The 18,428-nt window shown below is 27.1% G+C and overlaps 1 protein-coding gene across 2 annotated transcripts in view; it reads left to right on the forward strand.

Moving 5' to 3' along the window:
- Positions 1-3,839: 3,839 nt before the first annotated feature.
- Positions 3,840-18,428, forward strand: part of LOC117171944 (metal transporter CNNM4) — a 106,477-nt gene continuing 91,888 nt past the window's right edge. For both annotated transcript variants that reach the window (XM_033359619.1, XM_033359620.1), the window contains exon 1: positions 3,840-4,444. In XM_033359619.1, coding sequence (XP_033215510.1) covers positions 3,990-4,444 — 455 coding nt within the window. In that variant the 5' untranslated portion in view covers positions 3,840-3,989. The remainder of the gene's footprint in view (positions 4,445-18,428) is intronic.

The following is an 18,428-nucleotide window of genomic DNA, read 5'->3' on the forward strand; positions in this document are numbered from 1 at the left end:
TTGTCCAATTTTACACAAATCTAATACGCGTCCCATAAAAAAGTGATTATTAACAAATTTGTAAATATTTTTTGGGTGCACAATGTTTGTCTTGTCATTTTTCCCCTAATCTTGTAGGATTATCGAAAATTAAGATTTTTCTTTTCAAGTACTATGAACAAGTGCACAGAGAATTTTTGAATCGTGAAAAAATGTGGACTCAAAAATTTTCAAAATGGGCTCACTTTTAGTATTTTTGTCCAAAATGGCTGAATAACGAACTTGGCCTTTAATTTAGGACACTAAACGAGTATACTTATGGCCAATCTAATAGATTAATTTTTTTTAAAGTTATCGTGGGGGTCCCAAAACGTGGACATTTGACAAAAACTGGGGTGGGGATGAAATTTTACACAAATTTAATACTTCCTCTGATAAGAAAGTAAAAAGAATTTTCGAATACGCTTGTAGTGAAAAATCATTTTTTTCCATATTATTTTTAAAATATAGTTTCGTCAAATGCATGTGGTATTGTTTTATTTTTTTGACCTCGGTGTGCAGACCTCTTGGAAATCCCCCACCTAACCTGAAATATCGAACAACTTACGCGTGGGAAATTTAATATGCATGTGCTCTACCACGTAGTACTTCGACTGCTCTATTTTTGTAATAAAGATATATTTACACGCAGGTCGAATGCAGACGGAAAATGTATCTTCCTCTCATTCTAACATGTGACAATGACATGCATTTATCGCACTCTATATTTTGCTTTGTTTTTCCGTTGTGTGGAAAATCTAGAATGAGATAAATGCATGGAATCGTCACATGGTAGAGTGAGAGCAAGATACATTTTCCGTCTACATACAACAGGCGTGTAAATATATCATAACTTGAAATACAAGATGAGAAGGTAGAGATGTGCGCTGGCCGCTGACCGTCAGGTGACCGATTTCCGGAAATCTCACGGTCACCTGACCGTCAAGGGAAAATCATGTTATTACGCGAGAAGGACGTATTATATAAAATGCAGAAATTCTTTTTATCAGTAAAACAAAAATTATTTTCCAAAGAAAGTTTAGGAATAAGAATAAATATATGAAGTGATATCATTATGGTATTGCTATCTGAACATAACCTATAAAATTATGCAGAGCTTGTCGATACGTTTGGCAACATTTAAAAGTAATGATAAATATGTGTCATTTTTGTTTGAAAATAAATGTCAATGCGATTGAAATTTTTACTTAGAGCATTTGATTGTATTAAGTAACATAAACTATAAGACATGCAAAACTATATTTATGAATATAGTAAATATTTACTTTCATAATTGGAATATGATGTAAAGAATGAATTTATAACTTATTTTGTATAGTTTTCGGTGTAAACATTTACATGTTTTTTTTTAAATAGATTGTGATGGAAAGAAAGAAAAAAATAGTCAAAAAATTAAGGATATAAATCTATTTCTTATTTTAAATGCAACTTTATACAAAGTTAAAAGAATCTAAAAGTATTTAAGGGTTACCCCGCAATTCAAAGCTATATCGACGAAAAATGTTTTTCATCGTGTTAAAAATTCCAATAACACTGCTCACAATGTTTAAAAAAAGTGCAGTACAAGGCAGCAGTCTCTAATAAAAAAGAGGAAAAGGAAAATGAAAATTTTGATAAAAATTACTACTCGTAGTTTCAGTACTCAACTATGTAAATCCAATAAATAATATATCACTTGAATTCTATACGCATTTTTTTGTTCTCATTTCCTTATTCCATTATTAGTTATTTTCACTTCAACCATCAGCTAACATCACTTCGTAAAAAGCTGAGGGGAAAATAATTGATCAAATGCAGCGAACAAACCTTTATTTCTGTAATATCATTGTAATTAATAATAATTATATATTTTTTATTTCATTAAATAGTAATTATAAAACAAAAACTATTTTTTAAATACACTCATATAGAAAAAATTAGCTTTTACGATGATATTAGAAAAATAGGGCAAAAATGAACTGAATCCCATTCATTTCGTCCCTTGTTTCCCCCGCAGCAATCTACGAAGTGAAGTTAGCTGTTGATCAAATTGAAAATACCTAATTGTTTTGTAAGCTTGCTCCAATCAGTAAAGTTATGTTTCATTAACCTCACACTAACTACTTGACTACTAACTATTAACTACTATTAACTAATAACTATCTGATGTTTTCGGGCAAAATTTGGTGCGTTGAATACGGGGAAAATAGTGAGAAACATTCTGGAGACTTTTTGACCTTGATAATCTTCATTCCAAGGTCCAAAAAAAATTTTTTTACTATATACTCGGTTTATACACTTTTGGTAGGAAAAAGATCGTCATTCTGAGGTCAAGAATAATGTCGAGATTTTTGCCACTATTTTTTTAGTACTAGGCACATAAAAACATGCATGGACCAACTTTGACGCTAAGATAGCAACAAATAAATAATTATATCACTTGACCTTGAAATCTTGATTTTCAAGGGTACGTTTGCGTTCAGGATTTTTTGCACTATTTTTTTCTTACTCAGCGCCTCAAAAACATGGGTATGCCAACCATTACGCTAAGATATAAAAAAATGAGCTTGAGATGTTGATTTTCAAGGTCAAGTGTGCCTTCAGGATTTCTTTCACTATTTTTTTCGTCCTCAGCAAATCAAAAAATATGGGTATACCAAACTATAACGCTGAGTTTTCTGTTGAAATTATGCATACATTTTTGGTCAAATGAAAACTTGATTTGAACGGAAATTTTCCCGTCCTCTAAAGGTTAATATTTGTATACTACATCATACTTACACATTTATTATAATTTTACACATTCCTATAATATAAAATATAAAAAATGAGTCTCTTTTTATTATCTTCATATTATTGAATTTTTTAAAATTATTTCACCAGTCAGTAAACTACAAACTCGCCTACCACAAGCATACTTTTTGAGGTTATGTTACACTGAGGACACCTATATTTTATGTTTCACCTCTTTTTCATGCTACTAGTAACGTGAAAAAATAATCTATGATTCTTTTCAACATCAATTATTTATGTAAAAATATTCTAGTAACGGTTTAAACGACGATTTCCGATGATAGGAAAACACGGTCAGGTGACTGTACGGAATAGTGGAATTATAAAAAAATGGGTAAATAATGGTGTATTTACACGCCTGTGTCCCATTTGTGTCCGCACTTGCCGCGCCCCGCAATCACACTGTTTACTTTAGACTCTTTAGTAAATTTAACAAATTTGCCACATCTGATTGGCTGCCACTAAAATGACCACGTGCGCAACCTTACCGCTCATTCATTCGGAGGATCTCTTGTTTACGCATTTCCGTTCATTCTGCACAAGAAGTCGATAGCTCTTCTAAAGAGATCCTTCCTTCCTTCATTCAAGAAATTTACTATTTTCACGAATTGTGTTGTTTATGGTGTATTTACACGCCTGTCAGCTGGTTGCCAGCCAGCAGAAAAGTCATAAGAGTAAAAGAGATAGAGAGTACTTATCTTCTAATTTTCCGCTCTCTGTCTCTTTTACTCGTATGACTTTTCTGCTCGCTGGCGACCAGCTGACAGGCGTGCGAATACACCATAAACAACACAAGTCGTGTAAATCGTAAATTTCTTGAATGAAGGAAGGATCTCTTTAGAAGAGCTATCGACTTCTTGTGCAGAATGAACGGAAATGCGTAAACAAGAGATCCGCTAAATGAATGAGCGATAAAGTTGCGCACGTGGTCAATTTAGTAGCAGCCAATCAGAAGTGGCAAATGTGCTAAATTTACTAAAGTGTCTAAAGTAAACAGTGTGATTGCGGGGCGCGGCGGGTGCGGACACAAATGGGGCACAAGCAAGAATTCAATTGACAAACATACATCTCGGGTAAAACATGGTGCTGTACTGACTGTTCCTCTCTCTCGATAAGAGCGGTAGAGTTGGAGAGGTTATAAATACGGACAGAGTGCGAGAAAATTCAACAATCGCACGATGGCGCAACATGTACATCACTCGTGGATGCCGGTTGTTGTTTTACTTATTCTTGCAGTTTTCCAGTTCCATCTAGCAAATACTCACGTTTTGCTGCCCCGGGTCAGCACATTCTCGGAACCCTCGGCCTCGATAAAAAGTGTACGTTTAACCGATTCTCAAACTTTGCCCGCGAGTGAATCAGTCGTGCCCAAGTTTGGAATTCTTGTGGAACTTGATGGAACGGATCTACAGGATGATCTCGAGCTTTCCTGGTCTGTCAACGAGAGAGACTGCAATTCAAAAAATGGCCTACGGAAAATATGGAGAGCCGGCGAGGGTCAGCGTTCTGTTTACGAATTCCAAGATGACCGCGTCTTTGAGGTTAAAGTGGTCTATTTTTGCACCAAGGCGAAGACCGAGGAAAAATGGATCAACCTCGGCAAAAATTTTGCCGTGAGTCCGAAAACCAAACCGTGAGTGATTTGTCTTTTTTTTTAGCTTGTCACAATTCTTACTTAAAGTTTAAATTCAATTCTTCACAACCCTCAGTATTACGTCGCAAAAAAGGTCTTGCCGAAACCGGCATTTGAAATTTGCGATAGTATCGTCGGTTTTTTTATGCCAATTGTGGATTTGCTTATAATAATTTTAGGTGATTCTATCATTTTCTGAACAAGTTGCATACGTTTTTTATTTTGCGAAATGAATTTTGAGAACAATTTCGAAACAGAGTGTAGAAAATTTTTAAGCAACATTTCTCAAATTTGAAAGATCTTAACAAAATATGCGGAAAAAGTTCAATTCTGCTTTTTACGAATTTTAAAACGCCTTAAAAGAATATACCATTTTTTTAAGATTTCCGGAAAAAAAATTTTTTTTCTTTTTTAATTAATCCTAAGAAAAATGTGGAAAAAATTCAAAACATTTTAAATGATTTCCGAAAATTTTGAAAAAGAATTTAGGAAATTTGAAAGCCAAACTTTTCAATGTTGCAAGATTTGATCAATTTTAGGGTAAATTTGAAATATTTCAAAAGATCTTTAGAAGAATTGATAAAGTTTAAAAAGTAATTTAAAATTTAAACGACATGTAGATTTCGGAAGATTCCGAAAAAAGCCTTTCAAGAATTACATATAATTCTTTTTAAAACAGAATGAAAAAAAAAAATTTTTAATTTTTTTCAAGTGATTTTTTATTTAAAAACCTTAATTTGAGGAGAAAAGTGAAAAAAATTCAAAACATTCATAAAGATTTCATAACATTTCGAAAGAGAATAAAAAAATCTTCAATTTAACAAGATTTAAAAAAATGTTTAATCTTTTCAAAAGATATTTGTTAATATTGAAATTTCAAAATTTTGAAAAGATTAAAAAAATGTTTAACCATGTGTATTTTGTAAGAATTTGAGAAAAAAAAGACTTCAAGGATTTTGTGACATTTTAAGAGAATATAACATTTTAATTAAGATTCCTAGAAAAATTTGAAATGTGTTTTTATTTTGAATGATTAGTTTTAAGAGAAAAGTTAAAAAAAATTTTAAACCTATAAATGATTTCTTAAAATTTCGAATCTTTATATAGAAAATTCCAAAGCAAAACTTTTCAATTTTGCAAGATATTAAGACAAAATGTTGAAAAAATTAAAATAATCTTAAAAGATGTTTAGTAGCATTGATAAAATTTATAAAATAATTAAAAATTTCAAAAACTTTAAAACGAAACATCGATTTTCGAACTTTCGAAGGGCGAAAAACAAATCTTAAGGTTCGTGTAATAATTTCAAATTAATTCTTATTTTGAAAAATGAATTTTAAGAGAACAGTGAAAAAGTTTCCAAATTATTTTTAATGATTTCCAATATTTCGAAACAGAATGTAAAAAGTTGTAAAGTAAAATTGTTCAATTTCGCAAAATTTAAAAAAGAAAATTCATCGAAAATTTCGTCAATTTAAAAAAATATTCAGAAGTATTGAACAAATTTTGAAAATAATACCTAAAAACTGGAAAAGATTTCAAAAAATAAAATTTAGATTTTTTAATATTTCGTTGAACTGTTAGGATTTAAATAAGATTGGAATCATTTCAAAAGATATTTAGATGCCTAAGGACAAATTTCAAAAATAATTTTTCATTTGAAAATATTTTTAAAAATGTAGATTTTTTGTACATTTTGAAATTAAATGTCGAACTTTTTTATGGATTAGAAAAAATTCAAAATGAAGATGGCGGGAAAAATTCCAATCATTTTTATTTTGAAAAATTTATTTTAAAACGCTGTTTAAAAAGATTTCCAAAATATAAAAAAAAAAGAATCTGGAAGAATTTAAAGCATTTTTTTTGTTAATTTTGTCGAATTTAAAAAAAAAGCAAAAATTTGAATCATTTTAAAAGATATTTTGAAGTGTTAAAAGCATTTCAAAAATAATTTTAAATTAGAAGAGGTTAAAAAAATTAGAACATCATGTGGATTTGTGTAGATTTTTAAATAAAATTTTGAATTTTGATAGGATGAAAAAAATATAAAAAATTTGTAAGATTCCTATAAAATGATGAATGGTTTTTTTTTTGTTGAAAAGTTAATTTTGAGTAAATATTTAAAATAAATAAAAAAAGAATCCTGAAGATTCTAAAACAAATAAATAAAAAATTGGTTGATTTTTGCAGATTTAGAACACTAAGATTTGAAGCTTTTTAAGAATTTTGAAATGTTTCAAGAAGATAAACAAACTTTCCAAAGCTTCCTAAGCAAATTCAGAAAAATGTTTGTTGGGAAAATTTATTTTTAGACACTATTTAAAAGATTTACCAAAATTTTGACAAAGAATGTTGAATATTTTAAGGCAATTTTTCAGGATTTAGAAATAAATTTTAGGAAAAATTTGAACAAAGTTTAAAAACAAGTGTAGATTTTTGTAGATTTTGAAATAAAGTTTTGAAGTTATTTAAGGATTTTGAAAGGTTTCAAACAGTTAGAAAAATTTTTGAAAAATTCTCAGAAAAATAAAAATAATAATGAAACAGTTTTAGTATTTACAAAAATATTGTATCTTTGTTCTGAGGTTAAGATATCAATTTTCATAAATTATCAAAAATATTTTCCTTCTTTTTCTTTAATATTATTTAAGATAATAGGTACTATGAAATACAATAATCTTGTATTAATATTACTCTTAAATTTTTATTTAAAAATGGTATGAGAAAACAAAAAATCGCGCGCGTTTTTCTATCTAGTTATTTGAAAATTTATTATTATGATTTACAGAAACTATTTACCAAATTCTGAAAGTTATTAAAATTTCATTTATAATATTTAAATGTGCCCAATTTTAAATGTACAGTGTTTTTTACCTACTCTATTATAAAATCAACAGTAATTGTCAACACATCATTAAATTCTCATTAGTATTCTAAATTATAATTAAAGTTTTAATTAATTCGTGATAAAAATAATGTGACAATTACTTTATCTCCCAGAGATTGATCCGAGAAGGAAAATTTTTTTTTTAGTTTCGTAGATTCTGTGGTATTCTTTAAATAATTGACTATTTTTTAAAGAACTCTTATTGACTATTTGATAAAATAAAAGGAAAACTTTCTCTCTTAAAAAAATTAAAATTGCAAACTTCTATAAATACATGTCTCATTCCTGGATTCGGAAACGTAATTTCGTATTTTATTTAATTTAATTTATATTTGCTGATCTGAATAGTTTAACTTGTGAACAGTTGAATGACCAGGAGACTTATATTTTCAGCTGCTTGTTTCTAAGCAATTCTGTCCAATTAATTTCTGATCAATTGAATTCTTATCAAATAAATTCTGACCAATTGAATTATAAATCATTTATCCTATTGTGCTTACCCCACAAATGATTTTAAATATTTTCGAGTTTATTTCTACTGAAATTTTGGCCCCAATTCGTAAAATAAAATACAGATAATTAACCATTTGCAGATAATTGATTATCTATTTTAAGTGATATAAAGTTTAAAACTGGTTTTATCCAGGTCAATACTACTTGGAACTCACCAAAACAAATTTAAACTAGAATGTATGCACAAATTCTGGTCAGGGGTCTTCCAAAAATTAAGAAAATAATAAGAAATTTTTCCGAAATTGTTACCCACTCCCCCGTGTAAGATTTTATTTACGCCCCCCCCCCCCCCCCCCCCCCCCCCCCGACACATAGAAAATATAACTAAGATCTTATAAAATTAGGGTACGAACATGTATACAATTAAGTTCTGTTAATTAAACGTGAAACCGGAAAGAAATTAAATCTATAAAATAATATGGGCAATAACAAGTAAGCTTTACAAACGAAAAGTTTTATGATTTTTTTGCCAGTTGCCCCAATTTAAAATTGAGTCAAAGATCAAAAAGTTTGAAGAGGAAAATTAGCTGTATTTTTTAAACAAAATATCCAGTTTGTGAAATTAATATTTTTAAAGTATTAAAAATTATCTTCAGTGCTTATTTAAACTACTATTCTTTTGCCTATAAATAGTAAAATTCATCTTTTTGGATTGAAAATTCACTTTTTTTATTAAATTAAAATGCTTTTAATAAAAAAAATCTTTGAAATATTGGCTATTAAATATATTTTTTTTTAAATTCAAGTCTTTTTGGTTGAAAATTGAACTATTTTATTTAAAATTCCTTTTTTATTTTTGGTTGAAAAATAATTTTGTTGAAAATTTCACTTTTCGTCAGAAAATATGTATTCTGAGTTAAAAATAATTGATGTATTCTTTCTTAGTAGTCTTAGTCTTTCTTTCTTGGTAGTCTTAGTCTTTCTTGGTAGAAAAATAATCTTGGTTCAACATTCATCTTCTTGATTTAATATTAATTTCTTTTGTAGAAAATTGAACTGCTATTTGGTTGAAAGTACATTTTTTTGTTTGTTAAAAATAAACCTTTTGGTTAAAAGTTCTTATTGTTTTGTTGAAAATAAAATTATTTGTTCAAAATTTGGTTTTTAGTGTTCAAAATTAATTTGAGCCTGAATATTTACCTATTCTATTTTTGGTTGATAATTTGTCTTTCCTGAGACAAACTTCAACTTCTTGGTTAAAAATCCATCTATTTGGTTAAAAATGCATTTTTTGGTTAAAAAATTAATTTTTTTAAACCTGAAAAACGTTAGCTGTCCTTGTTAGGTTGAAACTTGATATTTTTAAATTAAAAATTAAGTTCTTTGTTTTTTAATTTTTTGGTAGAAACTTAGTCATCTTGTTTCGAAATTAGTCTTTTTTTATTTTAAAATTGATCTATTAGTATAAATTTCATCTCTTGATTAAAAATACAATTGCTTAATTAAAAATTAAAACTGTTTTTTGGATTCAATTATTAAGTTGAAAGTTCGCCTTTTTTGACAAAAAGTTAATCTTCCCGGTTGCAAATTCATCCTTTTGGTTGCAAATTTAACTATTGTATTATTGTTTGACTATTTTGTTTAGAATTATTTTTCTTGGTTAAAAACGCATTTTATAATTGCTAATTTAAGTATTCCCTTATTTGTAGAACATTAATCTATTATTTTGTTTTGAAAAAAATTCTTGGGCAATATTTCCCCGCCCACATCATGTTACGTAATTTGGGGATGACCCCTTAAATTTATATTTTACTACAACAATTAATTTTAAATTGCGAGATCAATTATTTTTTACAAAATTCGATTTAGGATCCTATCTAAATGTTGAGAATTTATAGCGAAAAAATGTTTGCTGGTCGATTTGGATCTATTTCGTCTGCTCTGATTGATACTAATACGGCACCATCAACTTAAATTGTGTTTACAAGTTGCTTTGACTTTTAGATCAAAACCGAGATATTAATTTATGATATGTAAATCAAGTTATCAAGCCTTGATTAGATCTATTTGATAGAAAGTTGTGGACATCTTTGCGAAACACATATTTTTGCATTCTCGTCATTTTTGTCTATTTTTTCGTGTCTGAGTATAAAATCAACTTTTCATTTAAATTTGGCAAATGAGTCAGTCTAGACTCTAGTCTTAACTTTTGAAAATTGAGGAAGAGCATACGCAACGGATATTGGCGTTGAGCCATTCACTTTTTTCTATTTGAAAACTGAAATTTATTTCTCTCGAATTTCAAAAGTAAATTGGATTTTTTTGTAGTTTAGATTGAAGAAATTTTCGAGGCAAAACTTTTCAGTTACGCACAAGTCTGAGGACCACGTTAGATTTACGAAAATAGACATTATGGCCTACATCGTATTCCCAATATTATACACTTGCCCGATATGTTTGATGTAGTTTCACCGGAAATTAATTAGATTTTAGTCTTAACCAAGAAGATTAATTTTCTCCCAAAAAAGATGAATTTTCAACCAAATACATGCATTTTTAACAAAATTGATTATTTCTATAAAGAAGTTCAAGTTTCTACTAAAATAGCTAAATTTTCTACAAAAATAATGGAATTTTTAAAATTAGTTCAACTTCCAACTAAATAGCTGAATTCTCAACCAAAAAGGTTATTTTCCAGCATAAAGGTTAATTTTATACCAAAAAAGAATACCGATCAACTAAATACATGAACTTTCAAATAATTTTTTCAATTTACAATCAAAAAGGTGAATTTTCAGCGAAGAATATAATCATTTTCTACCAAAAAATTATATTTTCCACTAACACCTGTAAGTTTTCAACCAAAAGTGAACTAATTAAATTTTCGAATGCAAAAATGATTTTCAGAAAAAAAATGAATTTTTAAACGAATAGTTCATCTTAAAAAAAACATAAAGATGGAAAAATACTTATTTTTTATTAAAAACGACTAATTTTTAACAAAATACATCAATTTTTAACCAATTAGTTGAATTTTCAGCCAAAAGATTAATTTTTTACCAAAAAAGACTAATTTTCAAAAAAATACACGATTTTTCAACCAAACATATAAATTTCTAATTAAGAGGGTGAATCTTCAACCAAAAAAAAAGTAATTTTGATCAACGTAGTTCAACTTACGATCAAATAGTTACATTTTCAACCGACTTTTCAACCAAAAAAGATTAATTTTATATTGAAAAAAGATCAATTGTAACCAGAAATGGCACTGTTAAATTTTCAGCTGAAAAAATTAATTTCCTGTCAAAAAGAAAAACTAATTTTTAGCAAAATAGTTAAATCTTCAACCAAAAAGATGAATTTCCATTAAAAAAATAAATATAAATGGCATGGTTCATTTTTAGTTAAAAAAATTAATTTTATGCCAAAATGAATAATAAATTTTCTACAAAATAGTTCAATTTTAATCAAAGTAGTTCAATTTTAAACCATAATAATACATTTCAACTAAGATGGTGAATTTTCAACCAAAAAAGAGAAATTTCCATTGAAAAAAAGAAATAAATTCGTCACCAAAAGTGGCATTGTTAAATTTTTAGCTGAAAAAATGAATTTCCTGACAAAAAGAAAAACTAATTTTCGACAAAAAATGGCATGGTTAAATTTTCAGTTAAAAAATAATTAATTTTCAATCGAAAATAATAACGAATTTTCAACAAAATAGTTTAAATTCCAAACAAAAAGATAAATTTCCGGATAAGATGATTAATCTTCAACGAAAAAAGGAATTTTGATTAAAGTCGTTGAACTTTTGAACATGTAGGGGAAACCACCCTACAGTAGATAGGAAAAAAATCAATAGCATTTAGGGAAAAATAACCTACAGTAGATCGGGAAAAACCAACAGCATTTAAGTGCATCAGTTTTCAAAAATAAAGTAAGGTTTTCATTTTCTAATAAAACTGACGTATTTCATTGAATATTCTCATAGAAAAAAATATCACTAAATTAGTCAGTTAGCTGTATTAAACATTTTTAATAGACCCGGCGAAGGATATGATTTTGACACTTCTATCCATCAAAAGATAATCGTTTCTAGTATTGCTTCTGGGCGTGACAGAATACTCAATTCTCGATTATTATAATTTATCATTAGTATTATTACAATTAAAGTGAGTTTATTGAGTAAATCATAGTTAAGCTATCATTATTTTACAAAGAGCATAAAAGATAAAACAGTTGACATTTTTTTCTCCACCGAATAGTTGAATTATCAAAGATAGAGATGAATTTTCAACCAAAAAAGATTAATTTTCTGCAAAAAGATAAATTATGAACCAAAAATGGCATAGTGAAATGTTTAGCAGCATGATGAATCTTGAACCAAAAAAAAAGGAATTTTTGTTAAAGTAATTCAACTTTCAACCAAGCAGTTAAATCTTAACTAAAAAGGATGAATGTCCAGCCTAAGAGATTAATTTCAAACGGAAGATGATTTATCTTTAACCAAAAAAGGGAATTTTTATAAAATTAGTTCAACTTTCAACCAAAAGAGATGAATTTTAATGAAAAAGATAAACTTCAACCAAAAATGGATAAATTTTCATTGAAAAATATAATAGATTATATTATTTCAATCAAAAAAGGTTTTAAGTTGAAATCAATCACATTCGAATTTAACTAAAAAAGCAAAACTTTAAAAGTAATAGATGAATCCTCAACCAAAAGAGATTAATTTTCTAAACATAACTGATCCATAAACACAAAGTAGCTTTAAAGTTGCTTAAAATGGAAGTGCCAAGTTACTGCAAAAATTATAACTATGTTGAGTTACAAGTTATTTTTTAAAACAGTAACAAAATTACCCTAAAAGTTACAAATAACGTAACTTTTCAGTAACTTAGTTACTCCCAAGAATTTGCCAAACAACACTGCTAAGTTACGTTAAAAATGACTTGTTATTATCCGAAGCTGCTAAGTTATGTTACAAGTTACTTTTCAAAATATTAATATAGTTACCCTAAAAGTTACAAATAGTGTAACTTTGCAGTAATTTATTTACTTGTAAGAAGTTACTACCCAACGCTGATAAATTACGTTAAAAGTTACTTTTTGAAATAGTAATGAAGTTACCCTAAAAGTTACAAATAACTTAACTCTTCAGTTACTTCGTTACTCGTAAGAAGTTAGCAAACAACACTGCTAAGTTACGTTACAAATCACTTGTTAAAACAGTAACTTAGGTACTTGTCACAAGTTACTAACCAACACTTCTAATTTACGTTACAAGTTACTTTTTAATATAGTAAAAAAAGTTACCTTTAATGTTACAAATAACGTATTTTTTTCGTAAATTAGTTACTTGTAACAATTTACTAACCAACACTGCTAAGTTACGTTACATGTTATTTTTTTCAAATAGTAACAAAGTTACTCTAAATATAACATATAGCGTAATTTTTCAGTAACTTAGTTCCTCGTAACAAGTTACCCAACAACACTGCTTAGTTACGTTACAAGTTATTTGTTAAAACAGTAACTTCGGTACTCTGAACAAGTTACTACCCAGCGCTGCTGATTTACTTTACAAGTTACTTTTAAAAATAGTAACTCAGTTACTTTTAAGAAGTTACTACCCAACGCTGCTAAGTTACGGTACAAGTTACTTTTTAAAATAGTAAAAAGGTTACCCTTAATGTTAAAAATAACGTAACTTTTCAAGTTACGTTACAAATTACTTGTTAAAACAGGAACGTAGATACTTGTAACAAGTTCTTACCCAACACTGCTGTGTTGCGTTACAAGTTACTTTTTAAAATATTAAAAAAGTTACCCTTAATGTTACAAATGTCTGTTTTTTCAATAAATTAGTTACTTTTAATAAGTTACTAACCGACACTGCTAAGTTAGAATTTACAATATTAACTTTGTTGTAACAAGTTACTAACCCAAGCTGCTCAGTTATGTTACAAGTTATTTTTAAAAATATTAACATAGTTACCCTTAAAGTTATATATAGCGTAAATTTTCAGTAACTTATTTACTTATAACAATTTACTACCCAGCGCTGTTAAGTTAAGTTAAAAGTTACTTGTTACAACAGTAACTTAGTTACGTGTAACAAGTTACGACCCAACACTGCTGAGTGATTTTAAAAGTTACGTTTAAAAATGGTATCAAATAGTAACGAAGTTACCCTAAAATTAAAAAAAAATTAAGTTTTCAGGAACTTAGTTACTTGTAAAAAGTTACTAACCAACATTGATATTATTGAATGAAATGCGAGTTCAGAGAGTAACGACCAAGATGGTTAATACTTAAAAAACTCAGCTTCAGATCGAAAAGTATAAACACGCAATTTGCAAAGGGCAACATTTGGAATGTTAAATTAATCAATAGTCGGAGACTCAGAGGCGTTGGGATGTAGTTTGAAAGTAGTTGTGTGAATGATGCCAGCCAGCCAGTCAACAAGGGGTGGTCTTGCTGACCTTGACCTACATATCTATATCTATTATATCTCGTAGACTGTGTGTTTAACTTCCTTACACATACCACGCGCGTAGTGGTTCGAATCTTTTAATCGTAAAACCCTTAGCCTTGAAAATATGCTAAACAAAATACAAAGACACTCTTATATAAATCCGGATTTTTCCAGAAAAATAAATGAAGCAAAATGTCAGCTCCTAAAATATTACATAGTCCTTAGTTTCGTGACAAATTTCCAGTTTTTGTAATATAATATTTTTTAAGTATTAAAAATCAACTTCAATTTTTATTTAAACTCTTATTCTTTAGTCTATAAATTAGTATCGAAATTTCTATTTATTTGTCGCAGGTTTCACAGCAGGGTGGGCCAAAAAAATCAAAATAATTAGGTGCATTCTTAGTAGCACTGAAAAGTTTATTTGTGGCATTAAGTAAAAATGTAAAAAATATATGTATTGTAAAAAAATTGTCATCATTGAGAAGAAAAACATTTTTCCGTCGAAATATAATATTTAAAAAAATGATAAAAAATGCATTTTTGTTAATTTGTACCGAAAGTCAATAAAAGATTTAATTCAAAGAAATATAACTGAGTTTCATTTTTTTCATGAACAAAAATTACATTTTTTAGTTTTAGTAGATTTTGATTAATATTAAAAACAAATAAATTTACGAATGACATGTTGCTTGTTAAATGAAAATAAAGACATGCCTTGTATAAAACTAAAGAAAATATTTTTAAATTAAAATGAACTGAACCTTAAAAAATGTCATTAAACCTCACTTTTAATAACATCCAAGTTAAACAGAAGTTATATTTTTAAATTTAAATTTGTGATGAGCATTTAGTACCAAAAAATATGCATAAAAAATCACCATAATTTTCCTATACATAAGGAAATGTTCTTAAATTTTCAAAATCCGAACATTTTTGGTATCATTCCTAGAACAAATTAGATAAATTTTCAACCAAGAAGATGGATTTTATACCGAAAAAGATGAATTTACAACAAAATACATGAATGTTCAACTAAAAAATATAAATTTGTAACCATAAATAGCATATTTAAATTTTTAGTCAAACAGATGAATTTTCAACTAAAATCATGAATCTCGAACTGCAAAAAAAAGAGACTTTTAACAAAGTAGTTTACCTTAAAATCCAGTAGTTGCTATTTCAACCAAAAAATGTGACTTATCAACAAAATAGTGAAATTTCCAACTGAAGAAGATAAATTTTCAAACAAAGATTTGAATTTTCAGTTTAAAAAAATGCATTTTTAACAAAATAGTTGAACTTTCAACCAAGAATTTAATTTTCAACTGTTTATCCAAATTTACAATTAAATAATAAATCAATTTTCAACCTTATAGTTACATTTTCAGTTAAAAATATTAATTTTTAACCAAAAAAAGAAATTAATTTTTAACCAAGGAGATTAATCTTGCAAAAAAATTAAATTTTCACAAATTAGTCAACCAATAAAGATGAATTCTCTACGAAAAATATAATAGCTAATACCTCTACCAAAAAAGATCTTAAATTTTAAATCAAACACTTTCATTTTTATTTAAAAAAGATTAAATTTCTACCAAAAGTTATGAATCTTCAAACAAAAAAGATGAATTATCTACCATAAAAGATTTTTTAGTCCAGAAAAATGAATTTGACCATATTGTTGAATTTTCCAAAAAAAAAAAGAAGATCCTACAAAACAGTTGATTTTTCAACCCGAATATGACACGGAAAATGTTGAATTTTGAAAATTTCCTTTATGGGAAGGAAAATTATGGTCATTTTTTTATCTATAGTTTTTGGTACTAAATACTAATAGAAAATTAAAATTAACAAAATGTGAAATTTTCAAGTAAGCATTTTTTTAATACGAGTAAAAATGACATTTTTTAAGATTCCGTTAATTTTTATTAAAAATTTTTTCTCATATGATACATTTCTTAAACATTTGTGATTTTCGTTTTTTATGACTTGTTTTAACAGCTGTGAGCAGAAATTTTCCAGAGTTCTAGAGAAATTATGGATTGCTTCTCTAACGCGAACTAAATACATGCCGCTCGTAATATTAAATTTCTTCTTAATTTCAATAAAAATTAACTTAATCAAAAAATATATATTTTTTGCTCATTTAAAAAAATCTCTGATTTAAGCAAAACCATAGGGAATTTTGGTTTATTTTCAAAATGCAAAATTTTGTACCTTATTGCCACTCCCTAGTTGATAAAAAAGGTATTTAGTTCAAAAAGTTAAACATTTTAGGCATTCCAAAATGGTATTCACTTGAATGAAATTAGCGTTTATATGCATTCGGTTATTCGTAACTCTGTTAAATATCCGATTGCCAAGTATCAGAAAGTCCCAAAAGTATATTTAGCAAGTCGCTTTCGATAAATTTAACCTTTGCCTGTTTGCGAGTTTATCATTTTAATTGTTAGTAAAAGATTCACTTTCCTCGATTTGTGCTATATTTAATTGAATGAGTAATATTTCGCACCTTTTTTGTTTTAAACTCACACAACTTTTGTAAAAAGTTGTACTGCTTGGTTCTCAATAAATTAATTTAAACGATACATTATTATTTCAAATTTAATGGAGAACCCGGAATTTTAAAGGGGTTTTTAAAAGCCTGGAAAAATATGTAAATGTCAGGGAATTTTTTAGGCAGCTTGCTTGTATAAAATTAAATAACAAAATAGTATTAAGCTATTTTGTTGAAGTCTTTCTTTTTGTTGGAAATGCATTTTTTTGACTAGAAATTTAACTGTTCTATTTTTTTGCTAATGTCAATGTAGGTAAGAATTAAATTCGAGTTTGAATTTTGTTGGCATAGTGGATCAAATTATATTTTTATAGTTCTAATTTCTAGTTTCTAGATATATTTTTTGTTGAAATTTTATCATTTTTAGTTAAAAATTCAAGTGTCTGGTCTAAAATTGATGCATTTTGTTGAAAGTTCTTTTTTATTGGTGGAAAATTCTTTGCTCAAAATTCATCTTTTTGCTAGATAATTCAATAGTTTGTTTTCAATTTTATCTCTCTCTTCACTAAAAAATCTTTCTTAGTTAAAAACTGAACTCATTTTAAAAAGTCGTTTTTGGTTGAATTCAACTGTTTTGTGTTTAAAAATTAAATCTTTTTTCGGTTGACAATTTGTCTGCTTTTTTTTGTAAAAATTAATCTTCTTGTTTGAAAATTAATCATTTTGTCAGAAATTAAATGGTTTTAATTGAAAATGGAACTATTCCGTTTTTAGTTATAAATTCATCTTTTTTGTTGAAAATTCAACTAAAAATTGAAAATGTAACTGAAAATTGAACTAGGTTGAGAATTTGTTATTTTTGGTAGAAAATTCAATTATTTGGTTGGAAAATTTTCTTTTATGTGGAAAACGAATTGTTTTACTTAAATTCTAACTATTTTATTTGTGGTTGAAAACTTATCTTTTTTATTTCAAAATTCAAATATTCAGTTAAAAATTCAACTATTTTGTTGAAAATTAATCTTTTTCTTTGCAAATTCATCTTTTTGGGTGAAGATGTAAGTATTCTAGTTAAATATTCATCATTTCAGTAAAAAAATTATCAGTTTGGTTGAAAATTATTTGTTTTTAACTAAAAGTGAAACTATTTATAACTATTTATAATTTTAGTTGAAAAATCATTACTTTGGTTGAAGAAATTTGTATGTGGAAAACTAATTTTTTTACTACAAATTTAACTATTCTATTTTTGATTAAAATCTGATATTTTTGATTTGTTTAATTCCACTATTTAGTTGAAAATGAATTTTTTAGTTCAAAATTCAACTATTTGTTTGAAAATTAATCTTTTCTAGTTTAAAATTCATATTTGGTTGAAAAATTTCTTTTATTTTAGTTCAAAATTTATTAATTCGATTGAAAATTAATTTGCTTAATCTCAAATTTAACTATTCCATTTTTGGTTGAAAATTGACCTTTTTTTATTTAAAAATGTTACTATTTGGTTGAAAATTAAGCTTTTTTAGTTCAAAATTCCACTATTTGGTTCGAAATTTGTCTTCTTTTTTAGTTGAAAATTCAACTGTTTTGTTGATAATTTATGTATTTTGTTCAAAAATCGTCTTTTTAGTTGAAAACTAATCACCTTGTTTGAAATATCATC

This window comes from Belonocnema kinseyi, chromosome 4 (assembly GCF_010883055.1).
Source record: "Belonocnema kinseyi isolate 2016_QV_RU_SX_M_011 chromosome 4, B_treatae_v1, whole genome shotgun sequence".
NCBI lineage: Eukaryota > Metazoa > Arthropoda > Insecta > Hymenoptera > Cynipidae > Belonocnema > Belonocnema kinseyi.